The sequence below is a fragment of the Rhinatrema bivittatum genome, chromosome 13 (genome assembly GCF_901001135.1).
Source record: "Rhinatrema bivittatum chromosome 13, aRhiBiv1.1, whole genome shotgun sequence".
Taxonomy (NCBI): domain Eukaryota; kingdom Metazoa; phylum Chordata; class Amphibia; order Gymnophiona; family Rhinatrematidae; genus Rhinatrema; species Rhinatrema bivittatum.
In genome coordinates, this window is record NC_042627.1 from 9,571,511 (window position 1) to 9,594,830 (window position 23,320).

At 45.4% G+C, this 23,320-nt stretch overlaps 1 protein-coding gene across 3 annotated transcripts in view; it reads left to right on the forward strand.

Moving 5' to 3' along the window:
* Positions 1-23,320, forward strand: part of PSTPIP1 (proline-serine-threonine phosphatase interacting protein 1) — a 77,823-nt gene that overhangs the window by 18,482 nt on the left and 36,021 nt on the right. For all 3 annotated transcript variants that reach the window (XM_029575273.1, XM_029575274.1, XM_029575275.1), the window contains 2 exons: positions 15,506-15,606; positions 19,117-19,191. In XM_029575273.1, the coding sequence (XP_029431133.1) occupies positions 15,506-15,606; positions 19,117-19,191 (176 nt within the window). The remainder of the gene's footprint in view (positions 1-15,505; positions 15,607-19,116; positions 19,192-23,320) is intronic.

Here is a 23,320-nt window from a genome sequence, read left to right on the forward strand (position 1 = left end):
CCAAAAAAATCAGTTCTGGCTATGCCACTGGTTATTACTTGATTGTACTGTGATTAAACTAATATCTATAAAGTTGAAAAGATAATTCTCTATTACATTTGTGCACAGATCACTAATAGTTTGTTTTCATGAGTTTGTTAAAAGGCTTAACAAGCAGAATTTATTTTCTTTTGTGGCCCAACAGTTTCCTCCTTTGGGCTTCCAGCTCAATCAAAAACATTTCCTGTTGAGTTGGAGTGACAAGAGTCTTCATGGGCAACTAAACCAGGGATTTTTTTCTCCTATTTTTATAGGCGCCTCCCAACTCAGGCTGGTCCAGTCTTCACAGCCACTGTCCTTTGCCAGTAGTCACAAATTGCAATTCTCTCTGGAACCTAATCCCTAAGATTCTGGCCACTAAGTGTCGCTGTTGAACAATGGATTGGATAGGTCTCTCCCCAGGGGCTATGAATGCCTCCACAGTATCCTCAGGTCTGTCCAACCTTGGGAGCACAGGTCTGACCTGGGAAATGAATCCTGATCCTATGCAAGGCCGCCTTCATCAGTTGACAATGAACTATCAAGCTAGCCAACAGGTAGACCTCTTAATCCAGAATCCCTCTCCTCTTAACATTCTTTTCAAGCAACATAAATACGAGTTCTGAAGACTAAGCTAAGCTGCATGCTCCTTCTTGCCGGTGGGAGGTGGGAACCCTGCCAGTGCGTCGTTTAGTAGCACTGCCGACACTGCCTCTGACCTTCCTGCCTACACTCCTGAGCTTGGTCAGGACCCGATGTCGTGCAGGTCGCATATAATATAACTTTTAGAGCTAGGCAGGCTGTAATAAAGATGATGATGGGCCGGATTTGTCCCATGGGCCATAGTTTGCCTATCACTGCTCTAAAGGGCACAGTCAGGATTAAAGGTTTCCATCCACACGCTACACAACATAATACACTGCCTGGCAACCAGGAGGCTTTTCCCAGCAACAGATGGACACATTTGCTACATAAGTCAATACACAGTAGATGGTCCAGAAACTACAAAGATAAAGGTGGTGAGCAATTACCCCCTAGCGCTCATATTTAGCTCATCCACTACCATTCTCCAAAGTAACGTTATCGGTTGACACAACCATAGACAATGAATGTATTTACTCTTCTATTTCATTACTTTGAAGTTGCTACATTCCTGCAGAGGGACAATTTCTGTGAAGCTTTTAATATTTTTAAATGTTTCAAATAAGGCTTGCTGAGATTGTTTGCTATCTAATAACTAGTCGAGCCACACACATGGATGGTCTTTTCTGTATTTTTTTTATAAAGTAGTAGAAATTAGACAGAGGTTTCTTAATAGGAGACCAAGAAATAATTGCATGAATCATTTCAGATGATTTTAAAGCTCAGTTAACAACCAAGATTGTGGAAAACTTGTAGTTAAGTGAAGAAACTGAATTCTGTTTTCAGCTCCTGAAATAAGTTCTGCATCCATCAGGCGTTAAAAGAACAAAAAACAACTCTTGTTGGGCCTCAGTCAGAAAGTTTATAGCTTCTCAGGAAGTGACTAATTGTAAGTTGCTTAATTTTAACATTAGCCTTTACAGGAAACTTTCAGCTTGGCGAGATTTTGTCATCTAGCTGTGGCTGCTAACAGTTTTCAAAAGGAAACATCAGTTACTATAGCAACAGGTCCCTGCAAGAGCATTAAGCACCCTAAGCAAACCTTCAGCCTCGCGCCCTGCTCTACCTGCACTAAATTTCAGGCCCATAAGACCCCCTGTCCCTCCGACTCCTGAGATTTTGATCATTAAAATCAATAATCGTGATGACTGCATCACCACCCAGAACAATCCCATGAAATCACGTAGCTGGACATAATATTTTGTTTTTGAATCTACATCTATATCTATCTTTCTATCTACATATATAGTATATATACACATATATACATAAAATCATTTCATGGTTTCTGATGAATGCCATCTGTGATTTTTGGGGGTAGACTGCAAAAAAACCCAAAAAACCCCCAAACATATATTTATAAATTAAAATAAATCTATACTGCACTGGCTAAAGATAATCTGTAAAATGGCTGGTTGGTCTGGCTATATAGCAAACCTGCCATCCCAAAGCAGGACTAACTCCCAGAACTCAAACCTACCTATAAAAGGGCAGCACTGTAAATACTGCATTGGGTGCTAGCATGCCAATACACCTGCTGTCGAAAGCTGCAGATTAGAAAAAAAGATCAAATTGGCTTGCTACAGATCCCCAGACAAACTGCATGCTAGCAGAGTACCTCACACCTCAGTCACACACGCAGAGCACCGAAAGACCCTCACCAAATACAAAATAAGTGGCCAGAAATTATATGCAACAAAAACCGAACTCTTCTGTGCTCTGCTCTGTCCCTGCAAGCTGCCTGGAAGGGGAGGGCTGGAGCAGGAAGCAGAGGGTTGTTCTCAGCTGAGCACAGGAGCCAACATTTCAAAGTGATTGGGAGAGCTAAACTAAACATAAATCACCCCTCTCGGGACACAGTGAAGGAGTTTGATCATTACTGGGGGCGATCAAGTACCGACGGCACCCGCAGAGCAGGTTTCTATGCCGCTGGGTAAGATTTTGGTTACTGGCCTATAGAGCTGGGACAGAGCCCTGTGAGCCCATGCCTAGCAAAGTCCCTGGTGCCGCTCCCAAAACTGTGCCCCTCTGAGCAACCACTTATTTCACCCAATAGTTGCACTGGCTTTGTAAAGCAAAAAAACATTTCGGTAACTTTTTTTTTTTTTTTTTTTTTTTTTTAATTTCTTTTATATTAGATTGCTCAGTAATTTCATTAAAATCATGGTCAAACTTTACTAATCCAGCCTTCAAGATTAAAGATACTTAAAAATAATAATTAAAAAAAAAAAAAATCAAACTACTACATATTAGTTTTTGACCATGTTCGTGTAGACCCCCCACCTCAGTTATTGTGCTGTGGCCCTTTTGTGCCTCAAATGAACTAAAAGACCGGGTGACCAGGATTTTATCCTCCTGCACATTTAAGATTAATCTCCAGTCGGAATGTTGCCTGGTGGGGATCCATTTAGAACACTAATCTGTGTGGATCTTTATCCAGTCCCAGAAGCAGAGAACACAACCCTTTTCATCCATTGAGGAGTGAGCCTGCATCAGCAGGGCTGGTGGAAGCCATGGCTCTGGAGTTGGCGGCTGAATGGCATTTTCCTTCTTCCCATGCGTGACCCGGAAGAGGAAGCAGTGGGTCCCGCACCCGGCAGGAAGAACAAAAAAGGCCATGCGGTCGCAGTCAGAACTGTAGGAAGAATGGCACGTGCCCTGGGCCATCATAGGAAGTGGCAAGCATTGGCCCCAGCCCGCATGGCATTCAAGGGGAGGGGGAGGAGGAGGAGGAGGAGTGCCCCCCACCTCCCAAGCACGAGAGGCAGAGCAACATCAGCTCCCGTGGCCTCCAGAAAGATGAAGGGTCCTGCCGCCACTGGGGCTGAAGGAAGACGCTGCTACTGTGTTTCTGACCGGGTGGGGGGGGGGGGGGGGGGAGGAGGAAGTGTGTGAGTGTGTCTGTGTATATGTCTGTGAGAGCATGTCAGTGTCTGTGTGTCTGTAAGAGCATGTGTGTGTGAGACAGCATGTATGTATATAAGATAAAGGAGAAAGATTATGAGTTAATCCTAGACCATCTCAGGGCATCTGGAAATCAAAAGATCTCAGATATGGACAGCAGGGGATTTTTTAGCCTTTTTAAGCTTTACGTATTGGGTGGTGTTTGTGTCTGCTGTTTTGAAATATTTTATTGATTTTGGAAAATTTATATGAGCTTTAAATTACTGAATGTTATTCTTTTTGTCAGCTATTTAGACATTCTTTACATTAGCATGGTTTTACTTCTATTGATTTATATTTCCTGATTTTGTTTTGATGTTTATAAGGAACTGTAATGCTTCTGTTTTTTCATTGTTGCACTGCATACATAGTCTGGCTTGTTGCGGCTTCCAGTTCAATTTTTGTCTGCATGTTTGTACTACTACTTATGGTCACTTTATTCTGCATTTGGTGAGGGTCTGTTGGTATTTTGCATGTGTGACTGAGCTGATGTATTCTGTTAGTGTGTAAGTTCAGTGAAGGGATCTACAGCAGCCTGGCTTTTTCTGTTCTCCTAATAGTAGTTGCATTGACATTTTATGGCCTGGTGCAATAATTACACTGTTGGCTTTGCATAAGAAGGGTTGCAGTTTTGGTATGGGAGATTTATTATATTGAAATTTTAATTCATTTTAATTGTGGCTTTTTGAGGACCAAGCCCATACCCAATACACATTACAATAGACCTAATACCAATTCCAAAGGTCTTTTTAAAAAAATTTTTGCAGGGTTTTATAGTACTGCATGTAAATATAATATACATGTTGTGATATTTTTTTTTAACTTAGAAGACTGAATTTTAAATGTTATTGTTCATATAAAATCTATTATAAATGCATAAATTCTAATTGTGTGTGAGGAGGGGGTGACAGGGGTGGGGAGGGGAGTGGCAGGGTGCCTAATACCCTGTGTATCAGAGGTGTGACTGTGTTTAAGCCCCCAAAGGGGCTTCTGGTTATATTGGACAGCCTTGCATTTCTACATCCCTCAAAGATCACTTAGATTCGAAAATAAAAGTCTATTAATAATTCCTTCTATTCGGAATGCTTATTTAAGCCAAAAAAAAAAAGAGAGATCATGCCTTTTCTATAACAGGCTCCAAGTTGTAGAATTCCTTGCCTGAAACATTGCACACATTAACTAATGGAAAGAAATTCAAAAGTGAATTTAAAACTTGGCTATTTAAGAATGCTTATGATCTGATGTGAAAGTTATGGAGAGTGATATTTTGAGACTGATGTAAATTTGATTTGATTTTTTTTCTTTTTATGTTTAAATCTATTTTTATTATTATTATGATGAAAAGTATTAAATCCAGCAGCAGAGATCATACACAACAATTACTCTCAATGCTGTCTTTGAACGAGGGTTTTAGGTGTGTAGGTTCACATTTGTGAAATAAGCTACCATTCGAAATATGGTTTTTACATGATTATCTGTCCTTCTGAAAGATGGTGAAATTGTAAGTCCTTTTTAAATTGATCTTATTTTTAGTATACTACTGATTTCATTTATTTACTTAAGAGTAATTTGTTGGCTTTATTCTAAGAGATTTTTTAGTTGGTGCTACCATTGATGCTCTTTTTATTCTTTTCCTTTTAGCTCTCACTATGGTTGTATTTTAAACTTTTAGAGGTCCATATTAAAAGCTGTTTTTATTAGTAACTTTTTGAGTTATCTGGACAAACTCAGAGATTTAAATCCCCTCCCACCCAATGCAGAGCGTATACATTTTAACTGGGTAAGTCATTACCCAGTTATTTATTTATTTAGATAGATTTATATTCCGCTTTTTGCACTTTGTCAGCACTTCAAAGTGGATTACATTCTGGTACTGTAGGTATTTCCCTATCCCCAGAGAGTTTACAATCTAAGGGCCTCATTTTCCAAGCCGCTCGCACGCGATAAGGGACTTTTCACGTGCGATACCAGGATGGGGGCGGAGTCAGCCCTGGAAGAGGAGGAGTCGGGGCGTCACCGGGGCCGACTGCGCCGATGCCGCGGACAGCGAAAAGGTAAGTGCTTTTTCTCTGCCTATTTCGCTCCCAATAGCTACACCTCCTATGGTGGCGCTATTGGGTGCGAAACCGGCAGCAATCGCACCGCGACGGTGCAATCGCTGCCGACTAGCGCAGGCCCGCCCCCCGTTTCGGCCCCCTGCCCCTCATCTTCTAAAGTATCACAGGCCTGCGATACTTTAGAAAATGAGGCCCTAAGTTTGTACCTGAGGCAATGAAGGCAATGAAGGGTAAAGTGACTTGCCCAAGGTCACAAGGAGCGACAGCAGGACTCGAACCCTGGTCTGCTGGTTCACAGCCCCCTGCTCTAACTACTAGGCTGCTACTCCACTCCACTGGATAAAAAAAGAGACACGGCTGAGGGTGGAACTAAAATTTATCTGGCTCCTTAGGTATGTTCCATTGTTTCTCAGTACTACTCTGATAGGTAATTCTAAGTAAGAAAAATATTACTAAAGATTTCCCTTAAAGATTACTCTCTTCACCTTAGAATACCATGCCACATAAGTTTAATACATCAGCACTCCTTAGAGTTGATATATCATTTTAAGATCAGTTAATTATTTAATAGATCAGAGGTACTCAATAACTCAGATATATTCTTTAAAAAATTATTTTTATTTTACATGAGGAAAGTATTTAATTGATCAAGTTATATAATAGATATAGAAAATAAAAATCAAAATGGTTCTTACCAATGAGTTAAATCCGCCAGGGTCTCAGGTATGCCATACGCTGCATGACACAGCAGTCTTGAGCATCTGGAATTCATGGTATATATTCTCTTTTTCTCACTGATTATTCATGGGCTTATGGCCAAGAAGTTAATACTAATTTTTTATTTCAATTATAAATCAAGTCAAACTATCTCAGATACACCTGGCCTCATGAATTCTAATTACTAAACAATTACATATATAACTCAAGTTACATGGCCAGGAAAATTTAGCTATAAAAATTTCTTTGATCTTTACATCAGATGTGCTTTGTCGAGCCACCTGGGTGCTTTGATCTGGATTCCATCAATCTATTTAATTGCCAGAAGCCTGATTATAGATTACTAACCAATACATAAGTAAAGAAATGTCAAAATAACATTGGCATCGAGCATCTAAAACTCCTAATGACTAAATATATGAAATACTATTTGCAATAGGCAGATGTCTATACTAATTGTAAAAGTCGAAAGACAACATCATTTATCTAGAGTTTGGTGCTAATTAAGACACAAACTCTGGGAGCTTTACTCAGCTAGAATACATCAATAACGAAGGTCATTCTCTGCTCCTGATCTTAACAAAGCACTGGCTATTTCCCAGTTCTGACAGCTGCAGGTGGTTTGTAGACGAGAAAAAACAAAGTAAAAATGGAACTACAAAGAGCAGTATAGCACAGGTAATGTCAGAGATTCAGAATGGTTCAGAGGATACTGATTTTCATACTTCTGTGTTTTTGAGGTACAGGGGACCTAGACACCATGTCAGTTGAATATTAGGGATGTGAATCGTTTTTCAATGATTAAAATTATCGTCCGATAATGTTTATATCATCTTAAATCGTTATAGAACACGATACAATAGAAATTCTAACGATTTATCGTTAAAAATCGTTAAATCGTGTTAGTGCGCACTAACTCGAGTTAGTGCGCACTAACTCCCCGTTAGTGCGCACTAACTCGATTTAGTGCGCACTAACTGAAAATGATACAAATAAACACTTTCCAGGTCACTGAAGGTCAGTTAGGAATGAATATGTGTTCCTATTGGCTGGCTGCCCTCTTATCTATTGATATTACCAAGGTTACCACTGAGGTGATGGTTGGGGGGATGGGAAATGGAACTGGAAACTAACGAACACCAACAGAAAATGAAACAAAGTGTTCACACTTCCCAGGTCAGTAAAGGTCACTTAGGAATGAATATGTATGTATGTATTCCTATTGGCTGGCTGTGCTCTTATCTATTGATGTTACCAATATGGTTGGGGGGATGTGAAATGGAAACAGTTGGAAGCTTGACAAAAAAAGTAATGTAATGATCAGCACTCACGTGACTAGAACTTGTTTGTTTATTATTTTTGTTAGCAGGCACCTGAAATGCTAGTGCATGTTGAATTTGCCAATCACTGTGCATTTTAGAAAGGTGGTCCTGGCTGGAACTGTACACAGTTCAAATATATGTAATTGATTGTTGGTAAGTGTATTTTTTAAGTAGCCACACTGGCACCAGTATGTTTACTTTTCCTCCTACTTAACTCACTAGCTCAGCTTTGTAAGAAGGGCTTCTCTGCTTGTGTGTTGTTTTTGTTTGGTGTGAGGAGAGCAGAAACATCAGATCTTTATTCAATCTACTACAGTCATCTCTTACAGTGCCCTATCCCTATTAATACCAGGAGTGTTGTGATCTTCCTGCACACAGTGCCCTAACCCTGATACCAGTCTGAGACAGCTCCCTCCCTGCATTACTAGTGAGAGGCTGGCTTCACAGACAGGGGGGAGCTGCCTGACCCTCACTCCTGACTTCCCCCATGTCCCAGCTAGTGAATGGTGTGTGGGTGAGGGGGGGGGGAGGATGGTGAAGTCTGAGACAGCTCCCTCCCTGCATTACTAGTGAGAGGCTGGCTTCACAGACAGGGGGGAGCTGCCTGACCCTCACTCCTGACTTCCCCCATGTCCCAGCTAGTGAATGGTGTGTGGGTGAGGGGGGGGGGGGAGGATGGTGAAGTCTGAGACAGCTCCCTCCCTGCATTACTAGTGAGAGGCTGGCTTCACAGACAGGGGGGAGCTGCCTGACCCTCACTCCTGACTTCCCCCATGTCCCAGCTAGTGAATGGTGTGTGGGTGAGGGGGGGGGGGGGAGGATGGTGAAGTCTGAGACAGCTCCCTCCCTGCATTACTAGTGAGAGGCTGGCTTCACAGACAGGGGGGAGCTGCCTGACCCTCACTCCTGACTTCCCCCATGTCCCAGCTAGTGAATGGTGTGTGGGTGAGGGGGGGGGGGAGGATGGTGAAGTCTGAGACAGCTCCCTCCCTGCATTACTAGTGAGAGGCTGGCTTCACAGACAGGGGGGAGCTGCCTGACCCTCACTCCTGACTTCCCCCATGTCCCAGCTAGTGAATGGTGTGTGGGTGAGGAAGGGGGGGAGGATGGTGAAGTCTGAGACAGCTCCCTCCCTGCATTACTAGTGAGAGGCTGGCTTCACAGACAGGGGGGAGCTGCCTGACCCTCACTCCTGACTTCCCCCATGTCCCAGCTAGTGAATGGTGTGTGGGTGAGGGGGGGGGGAGGATGGTGAAGTCTGAGACAGCTCCCTCCCTGCATTACTAGTGAGAGGCTGGCTTCACAGACAGGGGGGAGCTGCCTGACCCTCACTCCTGACTTCCCCCATGTCCCAGCTAGTGAATGGTGTGTGGGGGGGGGGGGGGGGGAGGATGGTGAAGTCTGAGACAGCTCCCTCCCTGCATTACTAGTGAGAGGCTGGCTTCACAGACAGGGGGGAGCTGCCTGACCCTCACTCCTGACTTCCCCCATGTCCCAGCTAGTGAATGGTGTGTGGGTGAGGGGGGGGGGGGGGGGATGGTGAAGTCTGAGACAGCTCCCTCCCTGCATTACTAGTGAGAGGCTGGCTTCACAGACAGGGGGGAGCTGCCTGACCCTCACTCCTGACTTCCCCCATGTCCCAGCTAGTGAATGGTGTGTGGGTGAGGGGGGGGGGGGGGGGGAGGGAGGATGGTGAAGTCTGAGACAGCTCCCTCCCTGCATTACTAGTGAGAGGCTGGCTTCACAGACAGGGGGGAGCTGCCTGACCCTCACTCCTGACTTCCCCCATGTCCCAGCTAGTGAATGGTGTGTGGGTGAGGGGGGGGGGGGGGAGGATGGTGAAGTCTGAGACAGCTCCCTCCCTGCATTACTAGTGAGAGGCTGGCTTCACAGACAGGGGGGAGCTGCCTGACCCTCACTCCTGACTTCCCCCATGTCCCAGCTAGTGAATGGTGTGTGGGTGAGGGGGGGGGGGAGGATGGTGAAGTCTGAGACAGCTCCCTCCCTGCATTACTAGTGAGAGGCTGGCTTCACAGACAGGGGGGAGCTGCCTGACCCTCACTCCTGACTTCCCCCATGTCCCAGCTAGTGAATGGTGTGTGGGTGAGGAAGGGGGGGAGGATGGTGAAGTCTGAGACAGCTCCCTCCCTGCATTACTAGTGAGAGGCTGGCTTCACAGACAGGGGGGAGCTGCCTGACCCTCACTCCTGACTTCCCCCATGTCCCAGCTAGTGAATGGTGTGTGGGTGAGGGGGGGGGGAGGATGGTGAAGTCTGAGACAGCTCCCTCCCTGCATTACTAGTGAGAGGCTGGCTTCACAGACAGGGGGGAGCTGCCTGACCCTCACTCCTGACTTCCCCCATGTCCCAGCTAGTGAATGGTGTGTGGGTGAGGGGGGGGGGGGAGGATGGTGAAGTCTGAGACAGCTCCCTCCCTGCATTACTAGTGAGAGGCTGGCTTCACAGACAGGGGGGAGCTGCCTGACCCTCACTCCTGACTTCCCCCATGTCCCAGCTAGTGAATGGTGTGTGGGTGAGGGGGGGGGGGGAGGATGGTGAAGTCTGAGACAGCTCCCTCCCTGCATTACTAGTGAGAGGCTGGCTTCACAGACAGGGGGGAGCTGCCTGACCCTCACTCCTGACTTCCCCCATGTCCCAGCTAGTGAATGGTGTGTGGGTGAGGAGGGGGGGAGGATGGTGAAGTCTGAGACAGCTCCCTCCCTGCATTTCTAGTGAGAGGCTGGCTTCACAGACAGGGGGGAGCTGCCTGACCCTCACTCCTGACTTCCCCCATGTCCCAGCTAGTGAATGGTGTGTGGGTGAGGGGGGGGGGGGAGGATGGTGAAGTCTGAGACAGCTCCCTCCCTGCATTACTAGTGAGAGGCTGGCTTCACAGACAGGGGGGAGCTGCCTGACCCTCACTCCTGACTTCCCCCATGTCCCAGCTAGTGAATGGTGTGTGGGTGAGGGGGGGGGGGGGGAGGATGGTGAAGTCTGAGACAGCTCCCTCCCTGCATTACTAGTGAGAGGCTGGCTTCACAGACAGGGGGGAGCTGCCTGACCCTCACTCCTGACTTCCCCCATGTCCCAGCTAGTGAATGGTGTGTGGGTGAGGGGGGGGGGGGGGAGGATGGTGAAGTCTGAGACAGCTCCCTCCCTGCATTACTAGTGAGAGGCTGGCTTCACAGACAGGGGGGAGCTGCCTGTCCCTCACTCCTGACTTCCCCCATGTCCCAGCTAGTGAATGGTATGTAGGTGAGGGGGGGGGGGGGGGGGATGGTGAAGTCTGAGACAGCTCCCTCCCTGCATTACTAGTGAGAGGCTGGCTTCACAGACAGGGGGGAGCTGCCTGTCCCTCACTCCTGACTTCCCCCATGTCCCAGCTAGTGAATGGTGTGTGGGTGAGGGGGGGGGGGGGGAGGATGGTGAAGTCTGAGACAGCTCCCTCCCTGCATTACTAGTGAGAGGCTGGCTTCACAGACAGGGGGGAGCTGCCTGACCCTCACTCCTGACTTCCCCCATGTCCCAGCTAGTGAATGGTGTGTGGGTGAGGGGGGGGGGGTGGATGGTGAAGTCTGAGACAGCTCCCTCCCTGCATTACTAGTGAGAGGCTGGCTTCACAGACAGGGGGGAGCTGCCTGACCCTCACTCCTGACTTCCCCCATGTCCCAGCTAGTGAATGGTGTGTGGGTGAGGGGGGGGGGGGGGGAGGATGGTGAAGTGTGAGACAGCTCCCTCCCTGCATTACTAGTGAGAGGCTGGCTTCACAGACAGGGGGGAGCTGCCTGACCCTCACTCCTGACTTCCCCCATGTCCCAGCTAGTGAATGGTGTGTGGGTGAGGGGGGGGGGAGGATGGTGAAGTCTGAGACAGCTCCCTCCCTGCATTACTAGTGAGAAGCTGGCTTCACAGACAGGGGGGAGCTGCCTGACCCTCACTCCTGACTTCCCCCATGTCCCAGCTAGTGAATGGTGTGTGGGTGAGGGGGGGGGGGGAGGATGGTGAAGTCTGAGACAGCTCCCTCCATGCATTACTAGTGAGAGGCTGGCTTCACAGACAGTGGGGAGCTGCCTGACCCTCACTCCTGACTTCCCCCATGTCCCAGCTAGTGAATGGTGTGTGGGTGAGGGGGGGGGGGAGGATGGTGAAGTCTGAGACAGCTCCCTCCCTGCATTACTAGTGAGAGGCTGGCTTCACAGACAGGGGGGAGCTGCCTGACCCTCACTCCTGACTTCCCCCATGTCCCAGCTAGTGAATGGTGTGTGGGTGAGGGAGGGGGGGGAGGATGGTGAAGTCTGAGACAGCTCCCTCCCTGCATTACTAGTGAGAGGCTGGCTTCGCAGACAGGGGGGAGCTGCCTGACCCTCACTCCTGACTTCCCCCATGTCCCAGCTAGTGAATGGTGTGTGGGTGAGGGGGGGGGGAGGATGGTGAAGTCTGAGACAGCTCCCTCCCTGCATTACTAGTGAGAGGCTGGCTTCACAGACAGGGGGCAGCTGCCTGACCCTCACTCCTGACTTCCCCCATGTCCCAGCTAGTGAATGGTGTGTGGGTGAGGGGGGGGGGGGAGGATGGTGAAGTCTGAGACAGCTCCCTCCCTGCATTACTAGTGAGAGGCTGACTTCACAGACAGGGGGAGCTGCCTGTCCCTCACTCCTGACTTCCCCCATGTCCCAGCTAGTGAATGGTGTGTGGGTGAGGGGGGGGGTGGATGGTGAAGTCTGAGACAGCTCCCTCCCTGCATTACTAGTGAGAGGCTGGCTTCACAGACAGGGGGGAGCTGCCTGACCCTCACTCCTGACTTCCCCCATGTCCCAGCTAGTGAATGGTGTGTGGGTAAGGGGGGGGGGGGGAGGATGGTGAAGTCTGAGACAGCTCCCTCCCTGCATTACTAGTGAGGGGCTGGCTTCACAGACAGGGGGGAGCTGCCTGACCCTCACTCCTCCGGGGTATTGTGATCTTCCTGCACACAGTGCCCTATCCCTGATACCAGGGGTGTTGTGATCTTCCTGCATGCAGTGCCCTATCCCTATTAATACCAGGAGTGTTGTGATCTTCCTGCATGCAGTGCCCTATCCCTATTAATACCAGGAGTGTTGTGATCTTCCTGCATGCAGTGCCCTATCCCTGATATCGGGATGTGTGCAAGAAGATCACAACACCCCTGGTATCAGGAATAGGGCACTGTGTGCAGGAAGATCACAACACCCCTGGTATTAGGGATAGGGCACTGTGTGCAGGAAGATCACAACACTCCTGGTATTAATAGGGATAGGGCACTGTGTGCAGGAAGATCACAATACCCCTGGTATCAGGGTTAGGGCACAAGTTCTAGTCACATTGACTGATCACATTACTTGTTTTGTCAAGCTACCAACTGTTTCCATTTCCCATCCCCCATATACTGTCAGTAGGAAACTTGGTAACATGAATAAATAAGAGGGCAGCCAATAGGAATACATATTCATTCCTAAACTGACCTTAACTGACCTGAAAAGTGTCAAATTGTATCATTTTCAGTTAGTGCGCACTAACTCCCCGTTAGTGCGCACTAACTCCCGTTAGTGCGCACTAATCGGAAAAAACGATTTTTAACGATTTTTTAACTAAAAAATCGTGCCTAAGACGATTTTCTTGCCCTGCCACACGATTTCTATCGTTAAGACGATATGGAAAACGATTCACATCCCTATTGAATATCCAATAAAGTTACTCGATAAAGTTATCCAGCTAACTTTCCTGCTCCCTGGCTTATTCAGTATGCATCTTTTACATTTTTTGAAGCTGTTGCTTTTATTATTGTATTTTGTATGGCTTTGTTATTCCTTGCCTGGAATGCTTTTAATATTATGCCACCAATTATGTTGCATGCCATATACTCTTTGTGGAGAAAAAAAAATTAAGAAAGCTTTTACCTCTGTAAATTTGAGGGGGGAAAGTAGGAATTTATTTATTTAAAAACTTTTCTATACCGTCGCTAAGTTATATACCATCGCAACGGTTTACAAATAGGCACATAGACTAAGGTAAGTAAATGTAGGATATCGTACATTCTAACAGGTGCCAATAAAGTTTGGTTACAATTTCATAAATAAAATCATTATTTGAGTAATGTTGGTCAAGTCCAGGTATATTACTGAGTTACTATCGCTTTGAGATATTACTTCTTAAATGTAGGATTGAGTAAATTCATTCTCATCTGCATTACCCTGTACTTTCATTCTCTACCCTCCACACTCTTTAGTGAAGGCTTTTTTTTAAAGAGCCATGCTTTTAGATTTTTCTTAAAAGTTTTGAGATTATTCTGTAATCTGAGTTCGGGGGGCATCGTGTTCCATAGTATGGGCCCAGCCCAGTTCCTTTGTTTGTCTGACTTTTGATTGTCTTTAGGCCCTGTAGAAATTTAGAACATGGCAGCAGATAAAAGACCATACAGCCCCATCCAGTCTGCCCACACATCTTCTGCTCAGGTTTACGATCCCTTCCTCTCCCTCAGAGATCTGTGCTTATCCCATGCTTTCTTGAATTCTGATACTGTCTTTTGTCTCCACCACCTTTGCTAAGAGGTTGTTGCATGTGTCCACCCTTTCCGTAAAGAAATATTTTATGCGATTATTCCGGAGTATATCTCCTTCCACTCTCTTTCCACGTCCCCTCATTCCACAGGCTCCTTTCCGTTGGTAATCCCGCACTGATGTTTACCAATGCAGCAGTGCTGTTTCTCTGATAGGACCGTGCAGTGGTCAGATACTAGGAAGTGCTACCTGAATTATGGCGACAATAAACTGTCTTCATCTTCTGTTAAAGGTGAATGGCTGGTAGGGATACGCATTCATTTAAAACGAATGTGCAAAAATGACAAATAAGGCCAATTTGTTTCATTTGAGGGGGCCACAAAAGGAATCGGGGGCCCCCAAATGAAACAAAAGGTATGGGGAGGTGGAGGGAACAGGCAGCGCGCGCCGGGCTCGGTGCGCGCAGGTTGCACAAATATGCACCCCCTTGCGCGCGCAGACACCAGATTTTATAAGACACGCGTGGCTATGCACGTATCTTATAAAATCCAGTGTACTTTTGTTCACGCGTGGTGCACGAACAAAAGTACACGCGTGTGCTGTTTTTGAAAATGTACCCCGAAGTCTATCTTCCTATGTGTGTCTGAGAAAAGTTCTCACACTGACAAGGGTTACAGGATACTAGCAGACTGCTATCTCTGATTCAGCTCCAATAGACCTGCTCTTCTCTGCAGGGATTTTCACAGTGAGTAACCTGCTTAGGAAGAATAGCTGAACAGACAGCCTATGACAAACTACACAAGGAACTGCAGTGTCTGGAGTTGTATTGCTGTATTTGCTTCCTGCAGCTCTGGACAAAGGAGCTCCTGGATTGAAGAACAGAATTTTGTGTGTTGTCTGCAACTCTCTCAAAAAGCCTAGGAAAAAAATTGAAAAATCCTTCTCCTCTGCTTATTGGTTCTTAGAATCAAGTATTCTGAAGGAGAGTGCAGTCACATGGTACAGTTATAGCTAAAGCAGCCATTTTGTGACGGTCTCTAGAGAGTCTCAGCATCATTAATCATTAGGGTCCTGGTTGTTCCTCTGTGACAGACACAAAGAGCAAGGTAAGGGAGCACTACAGACGACAAAAAAAAAAATCCTCCATCGAACAAGGAGTGGAAAGAGAAATATGCTGGTCCTCTTAAAGGAATAGAATCATTCAACTCAAATGACTGCACATTGACAAACTAAGAGGTTTTTAAGTTTCTTCTTTGGCTTCTGTGTTTTAATATGGTTTTTTTTTCCCTCAGTGCAAAGATTTCACTGGTAACGTGGGATATGAGATGATCCTTCAGCATTTAATGGATGGGCGGAAGATGTGTAAGGACATGGAGGACTTGCTGAAGCAGAGGTGAAAATGGAAAGTGATGGGAGGACTAAGCAATGTGTTTTCTGTTCAAAATATGCATTTTCACACCTATACACTCCCCCCCCCCACCCCCTTTTACCCTACCACGCCTAGGGATGGACTGTCAATTTGTCTCATTTTCCAAACTAAACTCCAGAAAGAAACAAAATGAAATTTAGTATTTTGTTGTTTGTCACTTTACACACGTTATTTGCAGATAGCATGCACTAAAAATAAAAGAAATAAAAGTGAAATGAAGTAAAAAAAAATAAAATCACAAAACAAAATAGAAAGGAAACAAAAGGAAAAAGGAAGCAAATTTTTTTGCATGCACGACCTCTAATCTCTCCCCCCTCTGTACCATCTTCTCACCCGCCTCCCCCAATCCCTGCACCAAGCATTATGGGACTCAATATTCAGAGAAATCCTTCTCAGTAAGTTACCAGATAAGACTCATCCGACTGACTTACAAGGGGTTTCAACAACACGGCTCTGCTAATGAATATCCCCAAAGAAATTGCAAGTTACTTGGATAAATCGTATCCAGCTAACTTTAGACCTGCATTGAGCAAGTCTAACTTATCCAGTTCACTTGAACAGAAAAGTCCAAATATTGACACTTATTCAGCAAAGTAAGTCCTCTGAGAAACGCCCATTTCCCGACCCACCACTGAATGGAGACAGATATTCAGACGCTGCCGCTTATCCGGCTAAATGGCACTGAATATCGACCTTGTGTCTAACTAGGAAGATTTTTGACAGGGAGAGTTGCCATCACCCTTAGCTCATCTTGCACTGACTTGCTGAAGAGAGAGTATAGCTCTTGGAAGTTAGTCACAAATGTATTTTAGTCCCATAAGACTAGCAACAATTTACCCACGTTCAATAAAAATGATTGAATGTCTTGATTGTTCATATTTTTAAAGATGAAGAATAATTCCTCAAGTGTCTTATTCTCCATAGATCATTTGATATTATAAATGATTTACATAATGTGCTCTTTTTTTTCTTTTGGTAGAAATTGTATTTCTTGATTTGGGTACTAATTAATTTGTAGTGGTTTTGATGCCAGACCACTTAATTCAGGCTGGAGCTGTGTACATATGTGGAAACCTTTTGCTCCAAGGTAGGATCCAACGGACTTCGGATTATCTTGGGTTTTATGATTACCCTTCCCTGATGCCGATATATTTGTGCTGTTTTAAGCCAGTTCATTTTGACTATAGAGCATGTAGAGGGGATTGGCTGTCCCCAGGGGAGATGCAGAGTCATATTCCAGTCGTGGGAGGTTCCTGGAGATGCACGGTCATCAAGGAGTGACAGGTGGGTCAGCAGTGTTAGAGAATAAATGGTGACCGAGTCATTGGGAGGAGTTCTGAGGGGTAGAGAAGTTGATACGCTAGAGGGAGCCTGGGGAGAGGCAGACAAAGGGGCTCCAATTTGATACATAGGAGAGTGGATTTCCTTCTTGCAAGTGGCTTGGGGTTGAGAGGAAAATCCAGATCTTGGACATCAGGGAGAGATTTGTTCCAAGCCATGGGAGTAGTTTTGGCACAATAAGAGGATGCCCTAATATCCCTATGGAGGTCTGAAGAGTCAGGGGTCTTTCTAGGAATAATAAAGGAGCCCAATGTGGTTTGAAAAATGACTTGCGAAGCACAAGGAGCTGTGTTCACCTTTTTTTGTGACTTTTGGAATTTAAGAAACTGTTTCCTGTTTTGGTTGTGAATTCTGGACTGTCTCCATTTTTGTATGCTAATTTTTTTTTAAATTTCTTTCCTCGGTAAAATCTATTTTTGTATGAAACAGTACACTTTGCTTGTGAACTGGTGATCTCCTTTACGGCCCCTACAGGTTCTCCTGCCCCCATCACAGAATCCACATTCCCCATTCATGCAGCAGGTCACGGTCAGCACTCAGCAGGGCTTGGCAGTGTGACCGAGCAGGAGTTACAAGACGTTGGACTAAATTTTTTCTTCCATAGATACGAAATAGAGAATCCCCCTAAAAAATCATGTTAAAAGCATCTTACTTGGGTAAACATGTTTACCTGTGTAAAATGAGCCTTTCATTTTTTTTTAATTAGCTGTTCTTTGATGTTGGTATATACTAAGCCCGGTGCTCAAATCCCCAGCACTGTTAAGGCGTCAGGGATTCAGATCCTGGTCCCTTCTTGGAGCATCAGCTGCACATTTATACTTTCCAAGCTGGTGACAGATTTTAATTTTCGTTATTGCAGGTGTATTTTCTTCTCCTTTTCTATGTAATCCATACTTTTTTCCAACCAATTTATGATTACTATGATTTTATGATTTATTTTTCATAAATGTGATTTTTAGTATCTTATAAATTATGTTCTGGTGATGGTGGAATCTTTGAGCGCTTTTCAAATGCAACCTTCATATTTGCCCAATACAGTTTCTGTAAGCTTCTGTAAATGAAAAGTATGATTGCTAAAGGTTTGAAAATGCAAAATTATAGATGCATAAAATAGGCCTGTTAGAGGCGACAGCTGTTGATTATTCAAAAGATTTACATGGGTAAAACAAGGGTTTAATAAGGTAAATCTACCCATTTAAAAATATTGCCCTTCTAATGGGCTAAGTTTCTGTGGGCAAACTTGAAAGCACAACCAATTTAGCTGGGGAAAAAGAGAGATGGTAACTTTGATACTGGCATGCGGGCGCACATGTACGTGCGTATGCCGGCTTGCGCCAAAGGACACGGCCATTTTATAACATGCGCACATGGTGTAAGGTAGGCTGCACATGCGTGCACGCAAATGCCACCTTTACCCTGTAAGTGGGGGGATTTCGGTAGATGCGAGCCAACGCAATTACCAATTAAACCAATTCTTTCCCAGTTTGCCCAGATAAGGGACAGGACTCCCTAAACCCCCATTAATAAGCTTCCCTTTTTCCCTGTTAGCCACGACACTTAAAACCCCGCTCACCTCTTTAGTTTTTTTTTTTTTTTCTTTTCTGACTTACACGCCCTTCCATAGCAGAAGTAAAGTTACGCGGCAGGGGACCACCGGCGTGCGTTTGTGCGCGTAAATACTTACATGCTGGATTCATTGAGAAATCCTGGAATGCCCATGCCCTTGCAGACCTCACCCATGCTCTGTCCCTTTATAGGAAAAAAAAAAATGTACGTGTATGCGCACGCTTTTTAACATCCACGTGGAGCGCGCCGGCCCGACTTCTCCGTGAATCTCCCGGCTTTGGTGGTGCATCCGGCTTTTCAAATTCATCCTATACTTTTGTCTGCGTAGAAAGCGGGCAATTTTCAAGGAGCTCATTTGTGTGTGTAAATGCCCCTTTACCCAAAGAAATGTCTCTGAAAATTGACATCTGAGTCGCACATCACATCAGAATGCTCAGCAGAGAGATTTGAGAGGGACCTGACTGCGTTTCATCCGGTCTCTGTAAGAGCTGCCATTTGGCTGTATGGTCTGGGACCTTTGCTGTGCAGTACAACAGACGCTGAGAGATGTCATTAACTTATTTCCAGGGCCCTGGCAGAAGAGAAATATGGGAAAGAGCTGGTTCAAATTGCTCGAAAAGCAGGAGGACAAACTGAGATAAAGTGAGTGTTTACACTTATTGCTTTTTCCGTTGTGTTCTAGTTTTCATGCAGTATGGAGCAGAAAAAGTCACTCTTAGCTTTGAATGGTTGTAATAGTTTTTTTTTTTGTTAGTATGATAAATGGATAAGAGAGCATCTGAAAGAAATTAAACATTCATCTTTGACAAACGAGACAAAATTATCAGAACCCTAGAACCACAGGTTACAGCAGGGGAAAGTCAAACCTCTGGAGTTGAAATTTCCCTCCTGCTGGGTGTTTAAATTTTGTCTGGGCAAATCAGTGTCAGCACAAAATGTATCTGCATAAGAAGCAGCAGTGCTGGTGGCATTCTGGAGGGGCAGTAATACGTTTGCCAGTGAACACTTATTTTCAGCACTAACTAGTTAAACGTTATGTGGGTAAGTCTGGTCAGGAAGGGAAGGAAGGCTGTCTACAATTATTTGGATAACTTAACCCCTCCCTGGCTGACCTCAGTGTGTCAGAATAGCCTAATGTAACTGGTTTTGCTGGTGAAATGCCTGGCTAGCTGTAAAGATCTGTTGTATAGAACCTCAGGGGGTCACTCACTGTTTAGGGTATAATTCCTCTACAGCTACTGATGCAAATCCTATCACGAGGCTCCCAATAATGGCAGAACACTCCAGAGGTGGTTCCAAACTAGTCTGACTGTATTTACACAAATATCTACCCAGATTGCAATCCACAGGAGCAATCGGTTGTTAAAGATCTCAATTTACAGGACGGCAAATGAAATAGGATACAAAAATCTGGAAGCAATTTTTTTTAGTAGAGGTATTTCAGCCTCCACATAACACTAGGACACAGGGCCACAGGCAAACTAGACAACCACCCAAGGTACTACAGGTTTAGGGATGGCCACCTACTGCATGCACCGACTTGCAGAAATTGGGCTTCCTTCTTCCCTGGCCCTGCTGTGCCAAAAGAAAAAAAAAACAAAAAACTCCATAGTATCCAGAAGCAGGAGGCAGCCCTCCCAGCCGAAGAGCGGTAGAGCTGCAGCAGGCCAGGCCACCCTGCTGAAGAGAGGAGGAACAGCAGCAGGTTGGGCCATAGGTCTGAAAAATGGAGGAGCTGCATCAGGCTGGGCCATGCAGCCGAAGAGTGGAGCAGCGGCAGCAGCTGCGGCAGTCCAGGCCTCGTGGCCAAAGAGAATCAGGGACTGGGCCATATGGCTGAAAAGGAGCATGGGCCCAGCCAAAAGAAGAACCGTGTCCTCTCCACAATGGAGAGGAGAACTCCTGATGGTGTGAGAACTGAAGAAGAAAGCTGCTTCTACTGCCTTCATATTCTGGGGAGAGAAAAGAGTGTGTGTGAGAGCATAGGAGAATTCATGTCTCAGTGTGTGTGTGTGTGAGCATGTAGCGGGGAGAGAGAGCATGTGTGAGTGATGTGCAGAGACGCAGGTTTGTAATCATGTGGGTGGAGAGCATGTGTGGGAGAACATGTGGGAGAGAGAGGGTGTTTGTATGAGAGCACGTGTGTGGGACAGCATGTGGAGGAGAGAGAGCATGTGTGGAGGAGAGCATGTGGGAGAGAGGGCGTTTGTGTGTGAAAGAGCATGTGGAGGAGAAAACATGCATGAACATGTGTGAGTAGGAGTGTGTATGTATTGGAGAAAGTGTATCTAAGAGAGGAGACAATTTGTGCATTTAGAAATATTTTATTAGTATAATTTTATAATTATGATTCATTTATATTTCTTGATTTTGTTTGCTTTATGAGAAATGGTGGTTTCTGGTTTTCTCTTGCTGCACAATATACAGAGTCTGGCTTGTTGCGATTTACAGTTCAGTTTTTGTCTGTACATTTCTATTTATACTTTATGGTCTCTACTCTGTATTTGGTGAGGGGCTCTGTCCATGTTCTCCGTGTGTGACTGAGGTGAGGTATTCTGCCCACATGTAGTTCCTGGGTAGGGATCTATAGCAGCTTGGCTAGTTCTGGTTTTCCGATAGGAGGTGTATTGGTGTTTTGCAGTCTGCTGTAATATTTGCAGCCTGCCTGACTGAGTGCTGGCAGTTAGTGCTGTTTTGATATGGGAAAGCCAAACAGACACCCAACATTTTACAATAGCTTAATAACATATGGGTTCCAAGTCTTTTTTTTATGGCACCACAGCAGGGCATGTAATTATCAAAATAACATGTATATTCTATTTTTACCTGTCGTTTTTCAAGTAAAATCTTTTGCTATAACTGCATCATTTTAAATTGTCAGTGGGGAAGTCAATTAGAGGAGGAGGGTGCCAGACTGTATGGTTTGCCTAAAGCACCCTTGCACGGCCCCGCTAGACAGAATTTTGATTGGTTCAAGTGATTGGCGGACTTCCTGTTTCCTTGTGTATTACGACCCTTCTTTATCTCTTGGGAATTTCGCTTCGCTCTCTACTCTGATGGGAGAATCCCTTTGGTATGCGCACGAATGGTCATAGGGTTGAAGTTGTCTCGAGAATGGAGGGTTATGTTTGATGGGATCTCATGATCCTCCCAGGAGCTGCAGGCAGTGTTTACTAGTAGTTCAGTGCTGATTTAGAGACTTCATTCCTGACTCTGCTCCTCTCTCCTGGAAACTTCCAGTCACTGACCAGTTAATCCCTAAGCTCAGCCACTGGAAGTGTCTGCCATGAGGGTTTATTGAATCATTTTCATACCAGGGAACTTTTAAGTTGTGGTCATCCTGACGTTGCCATTAAGCTCTCTCCAACCATCCCCTTCCACACGGTCTCTCTCTTCTCCCTTCAAAAGATGATCCTAGCACTCTTCCTCTCCCCCCACCCCCTAAGAATCACTCAGCTGAATCCAGATTCCTAGGATCACTGAGAGCTGCAGACTGAGCTGTCTCTGCTCCAGCCCCTGTCCTCCTGTTTCTCCCTTACATGCTACCCGTTTACACAGAAGGGGAGGGGGTGAGGCTGGAGCAGAAACGATTGCTCTCCTCCTGTCTGAAGGGCAGGGGCAGGAGCGGTAAGAAGCCCCTGCCTGAAGCTTTGCAGTGTTATACAAAATTCCCCGAGTCTCTGGGTGAAACCTGGAACGTTCCCAGGCATGGTCCTATCACTGCTCAGGGATAACACTAGGTACTGTACATGACCACAAAGATAAGAAATGCATGAACAGGAGGTGCAGAAACCGTGTACCTGCCCTATCCAGGCCCTCGCAGAGAGGCCCAGGCAACTTCCAGCTCGTGAGGCCCTAGCCGTAATAAAAATAAAAAGTAACTACAGATAACAAAATAAGGCACCAGCAGAATCCTTTTGATGCTCTTTGAGCTTGAGGCCCACGCCTACTGGCCCCTCCTGGTTCTCTCTCTGATTTGCCCTGACACTGTGATTATGTCTTGCACCAGCAGGATCATTAAACTACACGAACCTAAGTATTGTGTACCTGCAATGCAATTACAGAATAACTGCAGAGTACATAAATATTACCATATGCCAGCATTTAATTACAATGTAACTGAAGTGCAGCCAAGTATGAAGCCGTCTGTGGAGTACTTATACTGTAACTACAATGTAAATGTTTATGAAATTACGATATAACTACAGTACAGTGAAATATAAAAAATATGGCGACATAATTACAATATAAGTTTGTAAAATACATATGCAATGTAATTTCAGAGCAACTAAGGTGTAAAAGTACTGAACAGTCCCTGGCAGGACCTTGGGATCCATAATGAAATCTAGACTAGCACTAGCTGAGGAGCACAGAGTGAGAGCAGAGAAGCAGCTTGTAGGATGTTGCTTACCAACCTGTGAGCTTCGTCGCAGCCCTTAGAGTTCTCATCCAAAGGTGAATTGCTCCTTGGGCCAATGAGACCCTCAGTACTGATATCTAAAAGTGTAGAAACTCTTTAGGGACAATTCATACTATTTGCATGGTGACATATCGGCAGTGCACCTAAGTGAAGGTGCCTGAAAATAAATAGAATCTGCTAAGCTGATTGGCTAATTTAGTTATATCTAGTGAATATTTTCAAAATTATCAGCCAATATAAGCCTGCACAAATAGTATGTATGGGCTTCTTTGTGTACCCAACTGAAAGCCAAAAATCCAGCTTCTATTAGGTTAGGCTATGCGTTTGCACTCTTGGTTCTTCTACAAGGTG